This window comes from Marmota flaviventris, chromosome 11, assembly GCF_047511675.1.
Source record: "Marmota flaviventris isolate mMarFla1 chromosome 11, mMarFla1.hap1, whole genome shotgun sequence".
NCBI lineage: Eukaryota > Metazoa > Chordata > Mammalia > Rodentia > Sciuridae > Marmota > Marmota flaviventris.
Genome location: NC_092508.1, coordinates 11,288,524 through 11,306,886, shown reverse-complemented (window position 1 = coordinate 11,306,886; position 18,363 = coordinate 11,288,524). Strand labels below are relative to the sequence as shown.

Sequence of the window (18,363 nt, the reverse complement as noted above, 5' to 3'; positions counted from 1 at the left end):
GCAAATTAACTAGGAATGTTTTGCTACATCAATAAAAAATTTCATCTTAAAATATACATTTATCTTTTTAGCAGAATGTACCCTTAAAATAGATTGCCCTCCCACAGGCAGCCCATAGAAAACACATTTAAAATCTATTCTACAGAGAAGAACTCATTACTAACCAAAGTTTGGCAAGGAAAACATTTGTTATAAACAAAATTTTAATTGAGTTTTCTCTCAATTATTTTTAAGCACACTGAAAGTAAGCACTAATATGGATGTTACTTTCATGAAAAGTTCCTTCAGTTTTCTCCTAAACGACATTTTCTTTACGTGAGGAAGATCAGTTTTCTGAAAATCTTTTCTAACAAATCTTCTGTTTTGTAGGATTAGACCACCAGATTCCTGGCAAAATAGAAAACAGACCTTTTCCTATTTGAAAGTGACATAGCTTCTAAACTTTTATAAAAATTACTGATGCCAAATGTCAAATGACTGCCTCGGTACAATACTCATAAAAGGTATGTTTTTAAAATTGGCAAACTGGGATGTTCCTGTAAACACCAATCACAGGAATATAAAATTCAAGTTGTAGATCATCTTTGTTTCTTTTAAAGACTGTCCATACCTTCCTGGGGGGGTGACCCTTAAATGAATTTTCTTACCTAAGCTTAATTAAGTCGGCCCTTAATTTACTCCCAAGTGCATAATGATAGCCCTGTCATGTCCCCAAGTGAGCTGCCATTATGTATGTGGAGAGAAAGTGTCCATTGTGAGCTGTAAGGAAGCTCTGCAGGTTTTCCTGGGGCGGGAGAGAGATGCTTTGTAGAAACCCTGTGCCCGCCTGAGTAAGCCCCATGTGGCTTCAGTCCCATTAGCACTGAGGACCCCGACTGGGGAAAAGCGGTCTGTTTGGGAGCTCACTGCAATGGAGAGTCAATTTTTGTGAATCACTACTTTAATATTCATTAATAGCTTTTAGGCTCCTAATCCCTTATTGAATATATTTTTTTCCATAATTGCTACTTTTCAAAAGGGTTGCCAAAGTAGGCATTTCCATTCTCTGAAAAATGCAGAAGAGAACATAATGTTTTTATAGTCATCTGTGATGTGTTTATGCTAATGTCGCAGCTCTAGAATACAGAGACTGTGGGCCTTCCTGGCACAGTGATTCATTCTGCTTTGAAATGAACTGTTAATGCTGGCAGTGTGGATTATTTTTTTTTCTTTTTCTTTCTTTCTTTCTTTTTTTTTTTTTAAATCTCTTTGGGTCATGGTTTTATGATTATTTAAAGTGCGTGGAAAAAAATAGATTACAGAGGAAATCATTTTTGAAATGTTGAAAATCTCTACTTTCTGGTTTCATTTGTTGCCCTATTTTTTTTCCTGTAAAATCCATCCCAAAGCCACTATATTATAGAGTAATTGACTTCATTTGTTTGAGATGCTGTTAACCAATGAATGAAATTTTCAGTAGCATAATTTGTAATCTTGCTTTTACCATCCACTCACCTTTTAGGGGATTAGCATATTTTCAAATAAAGCCTATACTCCACCATCCCCAACAAAGTAAGAATATGTGGGCTTCATCTAGATTAGTGGTTAAAAACAAATCCACCATGTAACCTTTGCTTAATCTGTAAGGAAGGAGGGAGGAGGACCTGGAGGACTCTGGGAATGACCACCTTGAGACAGGGAACAGCTGAAAATGAAGTGGGGTCCAGAATAGCACCAGTGAATCTCTTAGCACAGCCTGGGAAGCCTGAGCTCCCTCCGAAGTGTCTCTTGGCACACGCTGATGAGTTCCGCCTTCTCTAGCTATACTTCACACAGACCTGGCACCTGCTGATTTTCTGGCGCTGGGCCTGGCCTTCTTTCAAGGTGTCTGGTGAGGGGGCGGAGGAAAACTGCATGTCTGGTTGCACCGACGTCAGCCAGAAGCTGTACTCATTTGCGAAAAAGTGGCAAGTTCCCTGCCGGCCCTGGCATTCAAGGAACGGTGCCGCTCTGAAATCTTCCAGGCAGCTGCCAGGCGACATGAGGGCCTGCCCTCCTCCTTGGTCCCCAGCTCCTGTGTGCTACGCAGGCAACAAGAGAGAATTAGGGCTCAGATACACGCCCACAGCCCATACCCACTTCGGGGCCATGCCCAGGTCTGGGCCCGCTGTTAACATTTTTCTGTAAATCGTTCCATAAAGAACAAAGTACAACCCGCTGGGAAGTAGTAGGAAGCACACAGCGGAGCCAATTTTGCCAATAGCTAAAGCAAATCCATTTTCTAAATTCTACCAAACTGATAAAAAAAAAAATGACAATAAAAAAATAATAGTGGCCCTGTATCTCGACCTACTGTGGTTTGTAATGGCGTTCATGACCTCATGTCCTACTGCTGTCTGCACAGAATGAGCAAAATTACTGTCCAACCCAGACAGAAAGGGCCAGAGAATGTGCTAGAACACAGCAGGTGTGACAAGACCCCAGGGCAGGGCACTCACCATCAGGAAGGAGTACCCGATCCAGAGGCTCCTCCAGGCCCGTGGACACGGGGGGATGGTCTGATCCTGGCTGTGCACCGCCACCGCCTGTGCGGGGGCCTCGCACACGGCACAGCGGCTGATGTACGGGCGGATGTCCTCCTCTGCGAGGGGCATCATGGGGAGGGGCGCTGCGCTGGCTAGCCAGTAGGACTTGTCGTTCCTCCGGGCGTAGTGGCACACTTGGTGGATGTTGCAGTAGGCAAAGGGCAGGGTGCTAAACATCGGAAGGCAAGACCCCGCCAGACCTCCGAGCAAAGGAGAGACACCAGTGTGAGCCCCCTGTGCTTGCAAGGGGACCTTTCCACACAGGGCATGAGCAGACACCTGCTCTGGTCTGTGGAGGCCCATGCCACAGCCTGCTCCGTGGTGGTGAGACCGCGTGGGCCAACCCTCCTCTGCTCTTCCCTCCCCCGTGAGCCCAGCAATGGGCAGGTGCTGGAGGTGCATGGGATCATCTGTCTGTCTAAGTGAAGCTCAGGGCCCAGGCGGAGCAGACAGGCAGGCAGACAATGAAAATTCAGCCTGACAACCCTATGAAGGAGGGGTACCTGGGGCTCTGGGAATGACAACTGGAGGAATTATTTGAAGCTGGGACTTGAAATATATATATATATATATATATATATATATATATATATATATATATATATATATATTTGAGTATATATATATATATATGAGTCAGGGTTGGAGATGGAGGAGACTATTAGAAGAAGAAGGTACAGCAGTGAAGAAGGCCAACCATGGGTGGGAGAGAGAGTGTCTGGGTGTCTGCTCATCTCAGGGGGGTCTGAAGGCCAGAGGGCAAGGGGCTGTGGGATGGGTGATCCGGCCAGACCAGGGCAGAAGCAAGACTGGTCACAGATGGGGAGGAGAAGAGAAGGCAGCAGATTAAAGACGTCAAATATTCCTTCTTCCTCCTGTCAGGTGCTCAAGGGAACTGTGATGGGAAAGGTCACAGCTGAACCCAAGGAGAAAGGCAGATGGATGTGTGAGCAGCTGTCACCCTAGGCTTGTGCCTGTAACTCTCTTTCTAACATTGGGGTCACAGTCCCCTTGGTGCATCAATTCCCACTGCCCCTCAACCACTGCTATCTTGGAAAGACAGTGTTTGTCAGAACCCAATACCTAAACCCTTGCCTGCAAGTCCTGCAGTTTAACAACAAATTGGAGTCGAGCAGGGAGTGGTGCTGGCAGGTGCTGTGAGGTATAACCACCAGGCGTGGCCATGTGCCGTTGTACATGTACGAAATCCAGGAACTCCCCAGGTCCTGATTAAATAGTTCACATTTGGGAGTAAAAACTGCCTTTTATGACAGAGTTATATTTACCTTACTGTGGAAAAATTGTTTATTTTATCTTATTTTTTGTAACGAATAATAGGTGGCCAGATAATAATAACTATAAACAGAATAAGTTTCCTTGATACCTCAAAAGATAGTTGGCAAATAGCATAGTAGTTTTTGAAGTAATAATAATCTCATAAATGATGAATCTATAATATTAACCCTGAGGTATGATTCTCCAATGGCAAGGGAATCTTGTGATATATCCTTACCAAGGTCTTGATTGTGAGCTTTCTCTTGGCCTTCCAGGTATAACAGACTATACCCGGTCCAGAGCTGGGGCATGCCCACAGGGCAGGAGGGTTCTTGAGCTGTCTGACTGTGGAGTACTAGGAGGAAGCCACTGAGGTATCCAGGGCCAACTCCTCTGGGCCCAGGATCACCAGGGGAACCAGGAGGGCCTGGAGCAGGAAAGAAAAGAAAAGCTTAGGGGGTTCTGTTCAACAAACATTTCCAAGAACCTCTATTCCAGTGCTGTACTGAGCACTCAGAAGAGGGAAGGAAGCAGGACACAGGCCACTTCCAGGAGTATTCCCCTCACACAACTGCATATACACAAACACGACTCCTCCAGCAAGTGCCACAATAGGCACAAACACGACTCCTCCAGCAAGTGCCATCTTCTTTCTGCATCTGCAGTTGCCGCAGTCATGGGTTCTGCCAACCATAGATTGAAACTACTCCAAACAAAAAATTGCATCTGTACTTAACATGCAGACTTTTTCCCCTGTCCTTATTCCCTAAACAGCAAAGAATAACAGCTACTTACATAGCGCCTACATGGTAAAAGATATTAAAAGAAGTTTAGAAGTGATTTAAAGTATACAAGAGGATGTGCATAGGTCATATACAAATAGTATGCCCGAGGAAAGCAGCCTTGGATGTTGGCATCTGCAGTGAGTCCTGGAACCAACCGCAGCTCGTGAATCCTCAGGGATGATTGTATTTGGTACCAGCAACTTCTAGGTGCTTGAGCTACATTCGCATAAAAAGAGAAAACAGGGCAATCCCTGCCCTCCCTGAGCTTAATGCCACTTGAGGAAAAGAAATGACAATAAGCACAACAAAATGGGAAGTTGTAAAGCACCTTAGGAAGTAGTAAGTGCTGGCAAGAAAAGAAGAAGAACATTTAAGTGTGGTCTCCCTGCCTTCTCAGACCTGGCTGGGGGCAGGCCTCCTCAAAGTTGGTCTTCATACAAGTGCCAGGCCTCTCTGCCTCCAAAACACCAAAACATTATAGTATAGGTTCCATTCTGAGGAGGGGGCTTGGGATCCACACACATCCCTCTCTCTCTCTCTCTCTCTCTCTCTCTCTCTCTCTCTCTCTCCTGGGGGTTGAGCCACAGAGTGCCTGCCATACCGCTGAGCTAACCCCCACACCTTTTTTTTTTTCCCCCAGGCTGGTCTTGAACTTGCAAAGTTCTCTTCTTTTATAAGGGAGTGAGGTGGAAGGAAGGGCTAGTTTTAGAATTCTTGTTGGCAGATGGGAAATAAGCACTCTATAAAAAGCAAGCAAAGTCTGTCCCCTCTGACACTCTAAAGGGGCTGACCTGTGACCAGGCCAACTGGCTCTTTCTAATTGCCAAGAACAAAAGGTGAAGTTAGACTTTGAAATGAAAGGTGTTTTGGTTTTGCTTTAATCAACTTGTTCCTGCAAGACTGACAGGCTCTCCCCATCTACACTGTAAACCAGATATTACCAAGTGGCTGCTTGTGGACTGAATCAGGTCTGCTCATGTGTTTTGTTTGACCTGTAAAGATTTCACAATTCAAAATCTCATACTTGAAAGAAAAGCGTGTTGGATGTGCATCTGTATAGAGAACAACTGGCCAAAGCCGCATCTTCTAGAACCAAGCTCCACTCTGCTGCAGGCGCTGTCCACCCAGCCCTCCTGGCTCATTACTGCTCATTACCAACCAGGTATGGACTTCCCTTGACAGATGCTCTCCAAAGATAAGATTGTGTCTTAAGTCTTTGGGTCCTCATGCTTGAAATGCTACCTGTTTTTTTTTTTTCTCTCTATTTTTTTCCTTCTGATGTGCTGAGGATGGAACCCAGGGTCTTACATATGCTAGGCAAGTGCTCTACCACTGAGCTACACCCCTATCCCCTGCATTATAGTTCAGATTTATATTCTGAAGAGTCATATCTCCCCTCTTACCTGCTCCCCCAGTTTTTTCCTTAAGAGCCCTGTATTCTATATATATTTATATGTATCAGTAGCTATTTCAATAAGATCAAGTTCCAGGTGCTAGGGTGTCCGCCTATAATCCCACCAACTTGGGAGGCTGGGAGAGGAGAATCACAAGTTTGAGGCCAGCCTGGGCAACTTAGCAAGACTCTGTCTCAAAAAATAAGACTGGGGATGTAGCTCAGAGGTAAAATGCCCCTTGGTTCCATTCCCAGTACCTACCCACCTCTCTACCTATATACATACACACATGGATAAGAAGTAAACTCAAAAAACCACAGGCCAAGCCATACGGCCAGTGACGCAGGTTGGAAACACACTGTGCCCAAGATCCTCAGCAGTCTTTCAAGGGCAATCCCATAGTAAACCAGGCTGATGGGCCCTTCAGGACCTTGAAAACTGAACAGCTGCAGTAGCCGAGCCATTCATGATGACGCGGAGCAGTCTGGGAGAGTGCTGACAGGATTTATGAACTAGATCTGTTGGATGGTTTTGCATCCATTTGAATATGGGAGACGCAGCCACCCACTTCTCATGTCTCCCTGGTACCTGCTAAGCTGGTTTCTAAGGCAAATACTTCTAAGAACATCCTGTTTGCAAAGCTGCTTGGAGGACAGAGCATCTTAGGTCCCCAGCATCAGAGAAAAGAGGAGAAACAGAAACCCTTACCTGGGGCTCCAGGGCAACCAGCCTCTCCAGCATCACCTTTGTGTCCAGAAGGTCCAGGAGGCCCAGGGACACCATCATCGCCCCTCCTGCCATCCAGTCCAGGTTCTCCTTTGCACCCTGTGGACAAATTCAAGACAGTGGTAAGAATAGCAGGGCTCCTGGGGCCATTGCCACCTGCACGCAGGTGCCAGCCCAGGGCTTCCTTCTTGACTGTGCTGCGCCAGTTCATCTGTTCTTCTTGGCTATGAAGCTACAATTATACCATCTCCACTTTGCAGCTGGGACAAAGGAGTCTCTTCATTAAGTGGATGAGCCTGTAAAGGGCTGGGCCTGACTCAGAGCAGGAGACTAGGAGCCATTGAGAAAGAGCTTTTTCCATTTTCCTTCAATATTATTGTATTTTTCCTTTAGAAAAAAACTTAAACATGTATGGCTTTTATAATTACATATTATCCTTTGGAATGAATATTTTTAAAGCCATAATGAAGGAATGAGTGAAATTTAATAGGATTTAGTGGGGGGTTAAGTTAAATTTGGAGCCAGCAATTTTTTAAACAGCTTTTCAATTGAGTGTTTACCATGGTAGAGGTATCAGGCTAATCCCTTCACGTGGATTATCCAAGTCACTCTTCCCAGCAGTCGTAGAACAAGGTATACTCTTATGCCAATAGGTATCACCAGCTAGTCAGGCTGGTGACCTGAGCTGGGTTCACAAAAGCTGGCTGCATCAATAACTAAGAAAACAGCGAAAGAAGTATGCAACACACAGAAAGACCTTTTGCTTGCAGGAATCAGGGATGGCTCTCGACCTTAGGGATCCGTTGGAAAGAGAGAGAGAGAGAGAATGCTTGAAGCCAACCTATTTATTGAGGGAAAAAGACATTCGAGAAAGTTCAACCCAAATAAGGCAAGGGATTAGGTTTCAGGGGGTTGCTTGGTGATGTCCTGTGGCCAGCAGATTGACTGACATCTTGGAAGGCCACACCCATCTCAGGTGCCCTGTGGGATCAAAGACAGAGCAAATGAAAAGGGCACATACGTCGCACAGTCCAGTCAAAGCAGCAACATCTGTCCGGTCCCCTCATGTGCTCAAATGTTCATAGCTACCACACACAGCCCATGGCTGGCTTGCAACAAGTAGGGAGAAGGCTCAGGCCATGGAGTCCATCAGGTATGGTGAGCAGCAAACCTAGCTCCAGGAGGCCAAGTGTAAAGGTTGCTGCAACCCTAGCCCCCTCAGAATCTAGGGACATTCTCAGAGGATGAAAACTTGGAGACCATTGCAGCAACCATGCTCCTGGAGGGGTTAAGTGCCTGGTTACTTCTTTTGTCCAGACATCAATTAATTGGCCAAATCTCCATTTGGTCAGAGTGGCAGACATGGTCATTGTCTTTGGGAAAGTTACTGCTCTAGCTGCCTGAATTACAAGCCCTCTCCAGGTTTCTAGTCTCTACTTCTTGTTTGTTGTTGTTGTTGTTGTTATTGTTATTTTGTTTGTTTTCTCTCTGTTCCACAAATTAGCTTATTAGGGACGGATTTGCGTCGCTCTCCTCTTAAATTGATATGTTGAAGACCTAACTCCCAGTGTCTTAGAATAAATGACTAAGGAACAGGGCCTTTGAAGAACTGATTAAGTTAAAATCAGGCTGTTCAGGTGGGGCATAATCCAATCTGACTTGTGTCTTTCCAAGAAGAGGAAACTTGGACATACAAAGGGACACTGGGGATGTATGTACCTGAAATGCACAGAGCAAAGGCCATGTGAGGACATGGAAGACCACCATCTGCAAGCCAAGGAGACAGGCATCAGCAGAAACCAAACCCACCAACACCTTGAAGTTGGACTTGCAGCAGCCCGGGCTGTGGTAAAATTCTCTGTTGTTTCAGCTCCTCCTGTGGCGTTTTGTAATGGTGGCCTGAGAGAACCAACATACCTTAAAACTAACCTTTAAGTCCAAGGGGGCTCTCTTCAGTGGCTTTGCATCTTGCCTCCTTCCTCTGCTCTCCCATAATGATGTGAGGATGACAAAGCTGAGGATGCCAATCAATCTCTGCAGTTCACTGAGATCCCCCCCCCCCCATTTAAGAAACCAGTTTAGCCCATTGACTTGGGCCTCAGCCCATCAAATTGATGAATTAAGAAAAGACAGAGACCCAAATCCTGTGCCTTAAATCACCATCCCTGTCAAGCAAAGGATGCATGGAGGCTTAGAGAGGGTTGATTTGGTTTTGGCAAGCCAGCAGAAATCAGATATTCCCACAGAGTTTCCTTCTCTGTCCTGTCTCTGAAAGGCCCATCCATGAGCCTCTTTTGCCCCAGACCAGGCCCTAATTGCAATTACCTGTAGTCCAGTCCCTGGCCTCTGACCTTCCCCTGCCACCCCATCTGAGAAACATCCTAATGGCACAGGTACTGCTGGTTCTGTGAACAGAAGCCCAAAGAAGTTCTCAAACAGTGGTCCTCCCACTTTGCCTCAGCAGGGCTGGGGTGGGTGGGGCCTAGGAATCTACATTTCCAAGTTCCCACTCGTTGCTCTTTCCAGGGACCACATTTTGAGAATGACTGTTCCCAATTATAAATTAAAATTTAAAGCTAAACTCTTTCTAGTCATAAAAGTGGTAGTATATTCTGAAAATCCTATATCTCTGCCTCTTCTTTTTGTTGTTGTTGTTATTATTATCTTTTTCATATTTCTGCCTAATCTTTAAGCCAGAAATTCTACCCGGAATTTATCTTAAGGAGACAACATTGACACTAAAAATAGCAAGAAGATGTTCTGTTTATCCGGTCAGTTCTAAGTGCTTTCTCTGATATTTACTCATATAATTCACACCACCAGCCCTTTTAACAGATGCAGAAACTGCATCACCGAGAGCTTATGTGGCACAGCACATGTAGTCCAGACCCAGAATCTTCCTTCCTAACCGTTAGTTTGTTCTCCTTTACAATCAGGGCTGCTTATGGGTGATAATGGGTTGCTTATTCATTACCCAGAAAGATATTCATTACCAGTTGTTTATTATGGTGAAAAATGGAAACACTTCAATTAAAGCAGTTCCTTTAGGTTGGTCCCTGTAGCAGCAGCAGTACCACCTGGGAACTTGTTATGAATAAGGAATCTCAGCGCCCTCTAACAAGCCAGGAGTCCAGGGTGGGGCCTGGCAATGTGTGTTTTCACAAGCTCTTGGGGGATTCAGATGCTCCATCAAGCTTGAGAACCAAAGCCTTAAATATCCCTTGTGACCCTCCGTCCCTGGCTCCAGGTTAAGTTCCACTGTTATGGATTCCCACATTACCCTTTCTTAACACTCCACACAGCTATGCTAATTCAGTGAATCCCTTCATTTTCTGCTAGCCTGTTGCTCCAAAGGGCAGGGCCTTGTTGGATTAATTTGTTTCTTGCAGAGCAGCTGGCACTAAAGCAATCAATAAATAATTCATGAATGTGGTAGTTAAATAAATTATGGCACAATGAAATAATGCAATATTCTGCAGCCACTACAGATAATATTGTAGGAAAATATGTAATGACATAGAAGTAATGGCACATTAAAAAGAGCAGTGTGCAAAAGAATATGCATAGAATAATCTCTTTTTAAAAACGTGCAGAAATGAGACCGGAAAGATATACAGGCAATAAATAGTACCTTTTAAAATGTTTAGTTTCTTTTTTATAAAAACGTGTACAATAAGGATTTCTTTCCTCCTTTTACCAAATAACTATCCCCTTGGCTAATGCTACCATCTCCTGTCCCCTACCATACATACCTCTCTCTACAGTTCTCAACATCAGGTGGTTCTGCCCTTGCCCACTAGGGGGCGATTGGCAACATCTGGAGACATTTTTGGTTTACCTTTTGGTTGACCCATGGCGAAGGGGTCCGATTCTGATATTTAGGGGTTTAGAAACCTGGATGCTGCTCAGTAACCTATAATGCACAGGATAATGGATTATCTGGCTCCAAATGCCAACACTTGAGAAACCCTCGGCTCAGAAACGATGCTCTACCTTGTAGGTTATGCCCGAGGGTCCTGTATTCATTCCCCAAATATTCATCTAACACTTCCTATGACCCAGGGCTGTGAAGGGTAGCAACAATGAGTAAGAAAAAGCCTGCCTTAAAGTTATTGTGGTCTTTAAAGCAGTGGTCAGAAAATCACATGCCATGGGTCCCACTGCCAGGAGTGTGCTACGGTGATACTGGACATATGTTCATTCATTCACATGTTGTCTGTGCTTGTATGTCACAGCAGCCAAACTGAGAGGTCACCACATCAGGTGTCTGGCTCCAAAGCCTATGAAACCTACTGTCTGATCTTTACAGGAAATGGTTTTAACCCCTGGCCTAGGAGGATGGACAGAACAAACAAGCAAATACATATACCTCTGGTGACATGAATGTGACACTAAGGATTGTAAGTAGAGGACACAGAGAGAAGGGCTCTGGCCTTGAGCCTTGGATTCAGACAGGAAAAGCTCATAAGGAAGGTGATCTTGAGGTTGATAAGTGAATAGCATGGTCCAGATGAAGGGCACTTGGGCAGAAGAAACAGCATGTGCAAAGGCCTAGAGGAAAGTGGGTCATGGCACCTTCAGGACCTAAAGAGGGCAGCTGGGGGCATTTGTAATAGGCAAATATTGGATTTGTCCTTGGAGGGAATAGGGAGGCTCTGGAGAGTTCAGAGCAGGGGACTGAGGTGTCAGGTGATGCAGATGTCTTGCTTCCCTTCCTCACATAAGCCCACTACCTCCTAGAACCATCTGGAATGGGTGCCCCTCACTGCTTGCATTCTAATACAGCAACCTGTCTGAGGCTTCCCTCTACCTTCTGTCCCCAGCTGTTCTCCCCACCCTGCACAAGGTGGTTGAGTTGCATTTAGTGAGGACATTCTGATATTTGATGTGCTGACATCACGCCTTTGGAGCACCTTGGATTAGAAACAAATTTGAGTGCCCCCATGGTGCCTAGACTGTATTTATTTATTCCCCTGGTGGTACTAGGGATGGAACTCAGGGCTTCACACATACTAAGCAAGCACTTTTCTTTACCACATCCCAGCTCACCTGGGCTGCATTCTGCATGAGGTTAAGGGAAAAAAAAGATGTCATCCTACCCGGGGAAGCAGAGCCTACCGGGGGAAGGGAACCTCATCTCCCCAGGTATGAGCTGCCGTATCCCTTTCCACTAGCTTTAAAGAGAACATCCGTTCTTTGGGAAGGACCCCTACACTGAGCTCAGATATTCTCAGAGCCCCTGACAAGATGATTTCAGCATGCAGCCACGGTGCTGTTCTGGAAAGGGCTGGGAGGAAACATTGCAGATCAAAGGCATCTGTGAGGAGAAAGCATTAGACCTTCTGGGTGGAGGATCCCTATCAGATGCCAAGTTATACTCAGCATGGATGTCGCCTGCTTAACGTAGGCAAGATCGAACCAAAAGTTTGGTTTTTCTCTGCAAGTCCAAGCTCTAGCACCTGGTAATGAAACTGGCTTAGGGAAAGAGAAGGTTTGAAGTAAAACAGGAAGAAACCAGCAATGTCATGGAGTGGGGAGGTGTTTCTTCTAGTGGCAGCTATTTCTACACAACCAGCCAAAAGGGTGGTATACCCCCCCACCACACATACCTGCAAAATTATCACCTTCAGAAAAGCATGGAAAGCAAGCAACAGGTGCTGCAGGTGACCCACATCACTCAGGGTCGGGCCACTTTAGACACTCCTGATAGACTTGTCTCCTTAGTAACTGGATAGGATGATAGCAAGGAGAGACCAGATGGGAGAGGGGAACCGGAAAATATTGAGGGTGAAGAGGGCTCCTTCATAAACAGGAATCCAGACGCTGTGTAAAAGAAGAGGGGCCCAAAAGACAGTAATGGCTTCAGAGCAGGCGCACAGTAGGATAAAAAGAGCCCCAGGGGGACTGGGCCATAGGGGAATGCAGTTCACACAGAGAGACCCTGGAGAGAGGGTGATGCTTCGCCTGGAAGAACTAGGCAATATTTTTGTTTTGTTTTAGTAGTAATTACATTCTGTGGCAGAGAGTTGGCCTTGGGATGTCCCTACTGCCAACCAGCAGGGTCAGGGACACCAATAAAGAGAGGACATAAGAAGCCAGGGATGGCCTCCTGCAGATGAGCCCTTCTAACCTACATCAGGAGGAATTAGAGAATGCAGGTGATCACACCCGGGCCCACATAGCAAGCAGAGCCTCCTTAGGGAGCTCACAGTTTTTGGAGAGAGAATTTGCATATGCCCAGGATCACTATCAGGTGATAGCATACAGAACTTACCCATTTGATATTTGTTTTTCTCAATTACTATTTTTGATTGTTTTCCAAATCTGCCATGATGGGTGAATCCAACCATCCATCTGGTCTCAATTTTGATGTTGAGGCAAGGAAGTGGTCTCAACCCAGCTGCCAGCCACAGTCAGATGTGGAAAGTTTAAAAGCACTAACAATCAGGCTCCACCTCCTTCCATATTTATTGGTCTCCAGTGAGGCTGGGCACCAGTCCCTTTTTAAGCTCCTTCAGGCAACATGGACCTACAACTAAGACTGAGTCGCTATGGAAGGCGTTATTCTTAGCTGAATCTTTTAAAGACAGCATTTATATAATAAAGCTAGGGTTTCTCAAACTTGAGCTTGTATGCAAATATCCTGGGGATCTTGTTCAAAGGAAGATTCTGCTACAGCAGTTCTGGGAGTGGGGTTGAGTTACTACTATTCCCATACTCAGAGCATCAAGAATATGGTTGATTGATTCCTAGTTCCCAGGTTAATAGACCAACCTACCCCACTGTGCTCCTAACTCCTTCCTGCTGGATGATTCTGGCTCCTCAAAGCCCAGTCTTTACTTATGTCTCTGCTCCAATGCCAGCTTTTGCTGGGTTTTAGCAGTCCTGCAATCCCCCACATGGATTTAACCTCTCTGTGCCCTCTTCTTCTATGCCATTGGCCTGCAACTCCATTAAAACACAAATTACAATCTGCCATTGAGTTACGTATGTTCCACTGGCTATTTCTGCCATAAGGCTGGGAGACCCTGGAGGAAGAAATCATCCTATTTATCTTTGAATTGCCCACAATAGCACTGTAGTTTACAAAGTGTAGAGGGAATCTGGAAGTATTTGCTGAATTGAATTTGCTGGACCTCACTGCAGGTCACATCTTCCACTTGTGAGAAGTACTTTTAAAAAAGTTGTTGGGGGGGAACCCTAGATATTGCAAACATATGCATAACATATATGTTTGGGTTTTAAAATGAGAGTGTGTGAGTTACACTGATGGGTACAGAGCTTTACCCTGGTTTGAGTGACAGAGAAAAAGATCTTAAGTAAGCACTAACCCAATTCCAGTGTTCCCAGGCTATTAAGGAAAGTCACTACAACTGACACTGAGATTGTGCACAAACACAGAAACAATGCAGCAAATACCAACAACAAAAACCTCTGTTATTTTGAGGAAGGCTCCAGAGATGTTTTGCTTCCCCCTGAGAATCACACAGACTCCTGTTGAGGGGGCACTTCCTGGATGCTTAGGAATCACAAGAAAAACTGGTGGTATAAAACTCAGTTCTACTTCTAATTCCTTTGTCCGTGAACCAAGAAGAACCCAAATCACAGCTGGGTAGAGGGGAAACAAGAGAGGGACTGACCTTCTAATAATCTGCACACAGGTTTTCTGGACTCATGGGCACTGCCAACTGGCCTCAAGAAAGCAGTGACTTCTAGATGCCCAGCCTCAGACTGCCTGATCTCTTTGTAAATTACTCATCATGGAGGGGATATGTGAGAAGAAAATAAACCACTTGGAGAATGCTGTTCACAGAATCGTTCAGTTTAAATACCCATAATGATCCTGCTGCCTGGACAGTGGTCACACCAGGTACAGTTAGGTTGAGTGAATAATGCAGTCATTGCACAAAGTCAGAGCAACCCTCCTTCAACCTAGCCTTCTTCTAAGTGAAACGTCTTCTCTCCCTTCTTGAAGGCTCCGTTTCTGCTCCACCAAAGCCCAACTCAATTGCTTTTCACTTAAAACCAAGTCAATAGCTATTCAAGGTAATTGATAGGACACCCCCTAGGCATTTAGGATGCTGTCATGCCAAGGGGTTTCCAAACTCTGCATCCAGAGCTAGCCAACTATAAAGGATTTAAGTAGGAGCTCAACATAAAACACTTCTCAGAGGTATGTGGATCTAGTAGTGCATGATTAAATCTTTAGATCTATGTGGAAATAAATAAGGACATTTTCACTTTTACTAGTGGTTTAGGCTCCATACACAAAGCTATACAATAAAACACCTAAACTTTCATTTCAGCAATATGTTATGTAAATAACAAATAGAGTAAGTCTCATACCTAGTCCTGGGGGGCCTCTCTGTCCTGGGAGCCCCACAGCTCCTTCTGGTCCTCTTGTGCCTGGCACTCCAGGAAGCCCTGGGATCCGGGGACAGGCATCCACATCTGCAGGTGGCCCTGGTTCACCTGGAATTGGAATCACCCCCCTGTGTGACGGGTTCAATGTTGATGAACAAGATCCTTCTGCACTCTCCAGCTAAGGAGAGGTTTCTGACACTATCCTGAAATGTCAACAAGAACCTCCAACAGTCTGGTGCCCATTCCATGAAGGCAGGAGCTTGTCTTGTTCACTGCAGGGACTCACAGAAAACTTCCAGAAAAGTGTTTGTGGCAAAAGTTACTGACTTGTTATAACTGGTGAATGGGACATCAGAGGAAGCAGGAGCACAGTTGGCTGAGACAATGATAATTTGATGATCTTTATAGGATTTCTAATCTTTAGGCCATTTAAAAAAAAAAAAAAACTGGGGTGCTAATCACAGGTGGCATTGCAAGAGGGACTTGTGGGTCCCTAAAGTTCAGTTTAATGTGTCCTTAATTCATTACTGTATTAGTAGTCAAGTAGATTTTCCTAGTGTCCCTTACTAAATTTCAGGATTGCTAAGGGCTCTAACACGGTGACTTTCAACCTTGAAAGCATTTTGGAATAAGCTGGGAGAACTCTAAAAATATTCTGAAGCCAGGATGTAACCTTCACAATGTCCTTAATTTGGCTGCACAAAAAAAAACCCAGATGGAGCGCTTTTCAAAAGACCCTTAATCTAGACTTATTGCCCAGGTGTTCTAGGGTGAAACCTGGCATTTGTATGTTTTTAACCACCCCAGGTGACTCCAATGTCAGCCAGGCCTGAGAAGCACTATTATAAAGCTTAGTTCTGACTTCAGCACCTCAGACTCATCTGGCAAATTTGTTCACCAAAGTTTCTGAGTGGAGGTCTGAGGTGGGGTCTGGCATCTGCATTTCTAACATCTTCCCAGGTGAGGTGAATGATGTTGTTGACCTGGGAATCTTACCTTGAGAACCATCACACTAAAGAGCTGATGTTTTAAAATTCTTGGTTACACTTACAACTTCAAGACATTTTTTTCTCCTAAAACTTCATTCACTTGCCTTGCAAACATCCCACAAGGGATAAGAAATAACATTGAGCAATAAATAGCAGCCAACACCTACGGAACAGTCTCAGGCACCAGGCCTGCACTAAGTGCTTCGTTACTAGATTCCCTCAATAGCAACATGTGGTGCTACTGTTATTAGAACGTCACAGGTAAGAAAACTTGGTGAATAACTCATGATCACACCACTAACAAATTGAAGAGTCAACCACATGTCATACAGCTTCAAGAACTCTTAATATCTGTGTGATGAATTCTAAGAAATGAACGCTTAATAACACACCAGTTGATTAGCTATAGTTTCTTAAAATTCATCCAAATGTGCATCATGATTTTAATAATAGCTGAAAAACATGCAAGAAAATTCTAGCACAATGTGGCCACCATTACAAGCACGATTCTTAATGTACTGTATAAATCGCACTTGAACTCTACAGACTCTTTGGAAAGTAACCCTTTATAAATTATGGTATGAAGCCACAGGCAACACAGGGAAAGATATATTTTCACAATCTGTCTAGTTTAATGTAAAACTTGGCTTTTCCACTATGAGTGATTTGGGGAAGATGCATGGGAACATTTCTGATTTTCCCTGAATCATCTTGGGCCTTTCATGGGTGGTTGGGGGATGGAGACTTGGCTGGTATTTTAGATTTAGAATTTTGATGTTATCTGCTAATGAATTTCTACATACAATCACCACAGAGAGAGAACTGAAATGAAAACCCATTAAATGTATGGCTATGATTTTTAAATATTAGCATTTAAAATAGCAAGACTTAAATATTATTTTACTTTTGAATAAACCAGATGCTGAAAGAAAGGGACCAAGGTGTCTCTTCTAAGGACCCTAAAAATAATATATAGCATCTGTATTCAGGGCGATTTTCATTAGGGTTTATAACAGATGCCTGGAAAGAGTAAATGCAAACATTCACGATTTTTCTTTTTTTCTTTTGAGAAACACTTTGCATTCTCTTTGAAAGTGCCAGACTCTCTTACACACAAATATATTTTGTTTTTATGTCATAAGTGAATACTTTTTTTTAAAGAGAGAGAGAGAGAATTTTTTAATGTTTATTTTTTAGTTTTCGTTGGACACAACATCTTTGTTTGTATGTGGTGCTGAGGATCGAACCCGGGCCGCACGCATGCCAGGCGAGCGCGCTACCGCTTGAGCCACATCCCCAGCCCATGAATACTTTCTTTATAACACAAAGAAGTGTGGTTCTTGAAAAGGGACTCCAGGGTATGACAAGAAAGGCTTGTCACAGTACCTCATTGGCTGGCAAGGGCCCGTCTTTTAATAATGTCCACACTACTTATTTTAGGGATGTTCTGTACATTTATATTGTAAAATCCAGCAAAGGAATTTACATGAGCACATGCTTTGGAATTTGAGGGAGGGAGCACTCATACTTAGTGCCCGTGGAAAACAATACAAGTGGAGCATGTGACATTGCCTTGGCCACCACAGGGCTGGAGACATTAGGATGCTCTAATAGGAGGTCACTATGTCTGCAACACGGAAGCAAAGCATTGAACCCTGAGAGAGTTACAGCACCCCTCCATAACAATGGATCGGCTTATTTCACAAATACAGCAAAATGACAGAGAAAGCAGACTGAGGAGAAATGATCAATTGCACAGCCGTGCTTACCTCTGGGACCTGGAGGGATTCGAAGCCAAAAACGAGGCCGCGTGAAGATTTTCACATGGTGGAAAGAGATTTTAAATTTGTGAATTAGGACAAAAATGACAAAGATTGTTTGAGAACATAAATAATAATTTGGGACAGCATCAATGACAAGCAGAGTGACAGCATCTTATTTACATGAAAATGTCCACATCAATGTGACTGGCAGGAGTAGCTATGATTCTGTACTAATGGAGTTTTCATCTCTAGAAAGACTTGAAATGCAACTCTCTGGAGAAATATAAAATTCTGGTTGATTTCTTACGGCAAGTGTGCCCTGAATTAATGTGGATAGGAATTCTCTCCATTTAAAAACCTTTTGAAAATTCTGTACTAATTTGCCAAATTTCATAGGCTATGCACAGAAAGGGAATATAAAAATAAACCAAGTGCAAGTCCACCATCTTTGTACTAAGATGCCCTTTATCTGTTCTCTAGAGTGCCTTTTTCGGAGACTGAAG

General features: G+C 44.2%; 1 protein-coding gene across 1 annotated transcript in view; it reads right to left on the bottom strand.

Moving 5' to 3' along the window:
• Nucleotides 1-1,190: 1,190 nt before the first annotated feature.
• Col4a4 (collagen type IV alpha 4 chain) overlaps nucleotides 1,191-18,363 on the bottom strand; it is a 118,245-nt gene continuing 101,072 nt past the window's right edge. The window contains exons 42-47 of the mRNA XM_027941922.3: nucleotides 17,867-17,875; nucleotides 15,091-15,216; nucleotides 6,727-6,843; nucleotides 4,078-4,266; nucleotides 2,478-2,764; nucleotides 1,191-2,060 (exon numbers count right to left, since the gene is read on the bottom strand). Of these exons, the coding sequence (XP_027797723.2) occupies nucleotides 1,797-2,060; nucleotides 2,478-2,764; nucleotides 4,078-4,266; nucleotides 6,727-6,843; nucleotides 15,091-15,216; nucleotides 17,867-17,875 (992 nt within the window). The 3' untranslated portion in view covers nucleotides 1,191-1,796. The remainder of the gene's footprint in view (nucleotides 2,061-2,477; nucleotides 2,765-4,077; nucleotides 4,267-6,726; nucleotides 6,844-15,090; nucleotides 15,217-17,866; nucleotides 17,876-18,363) is intronic.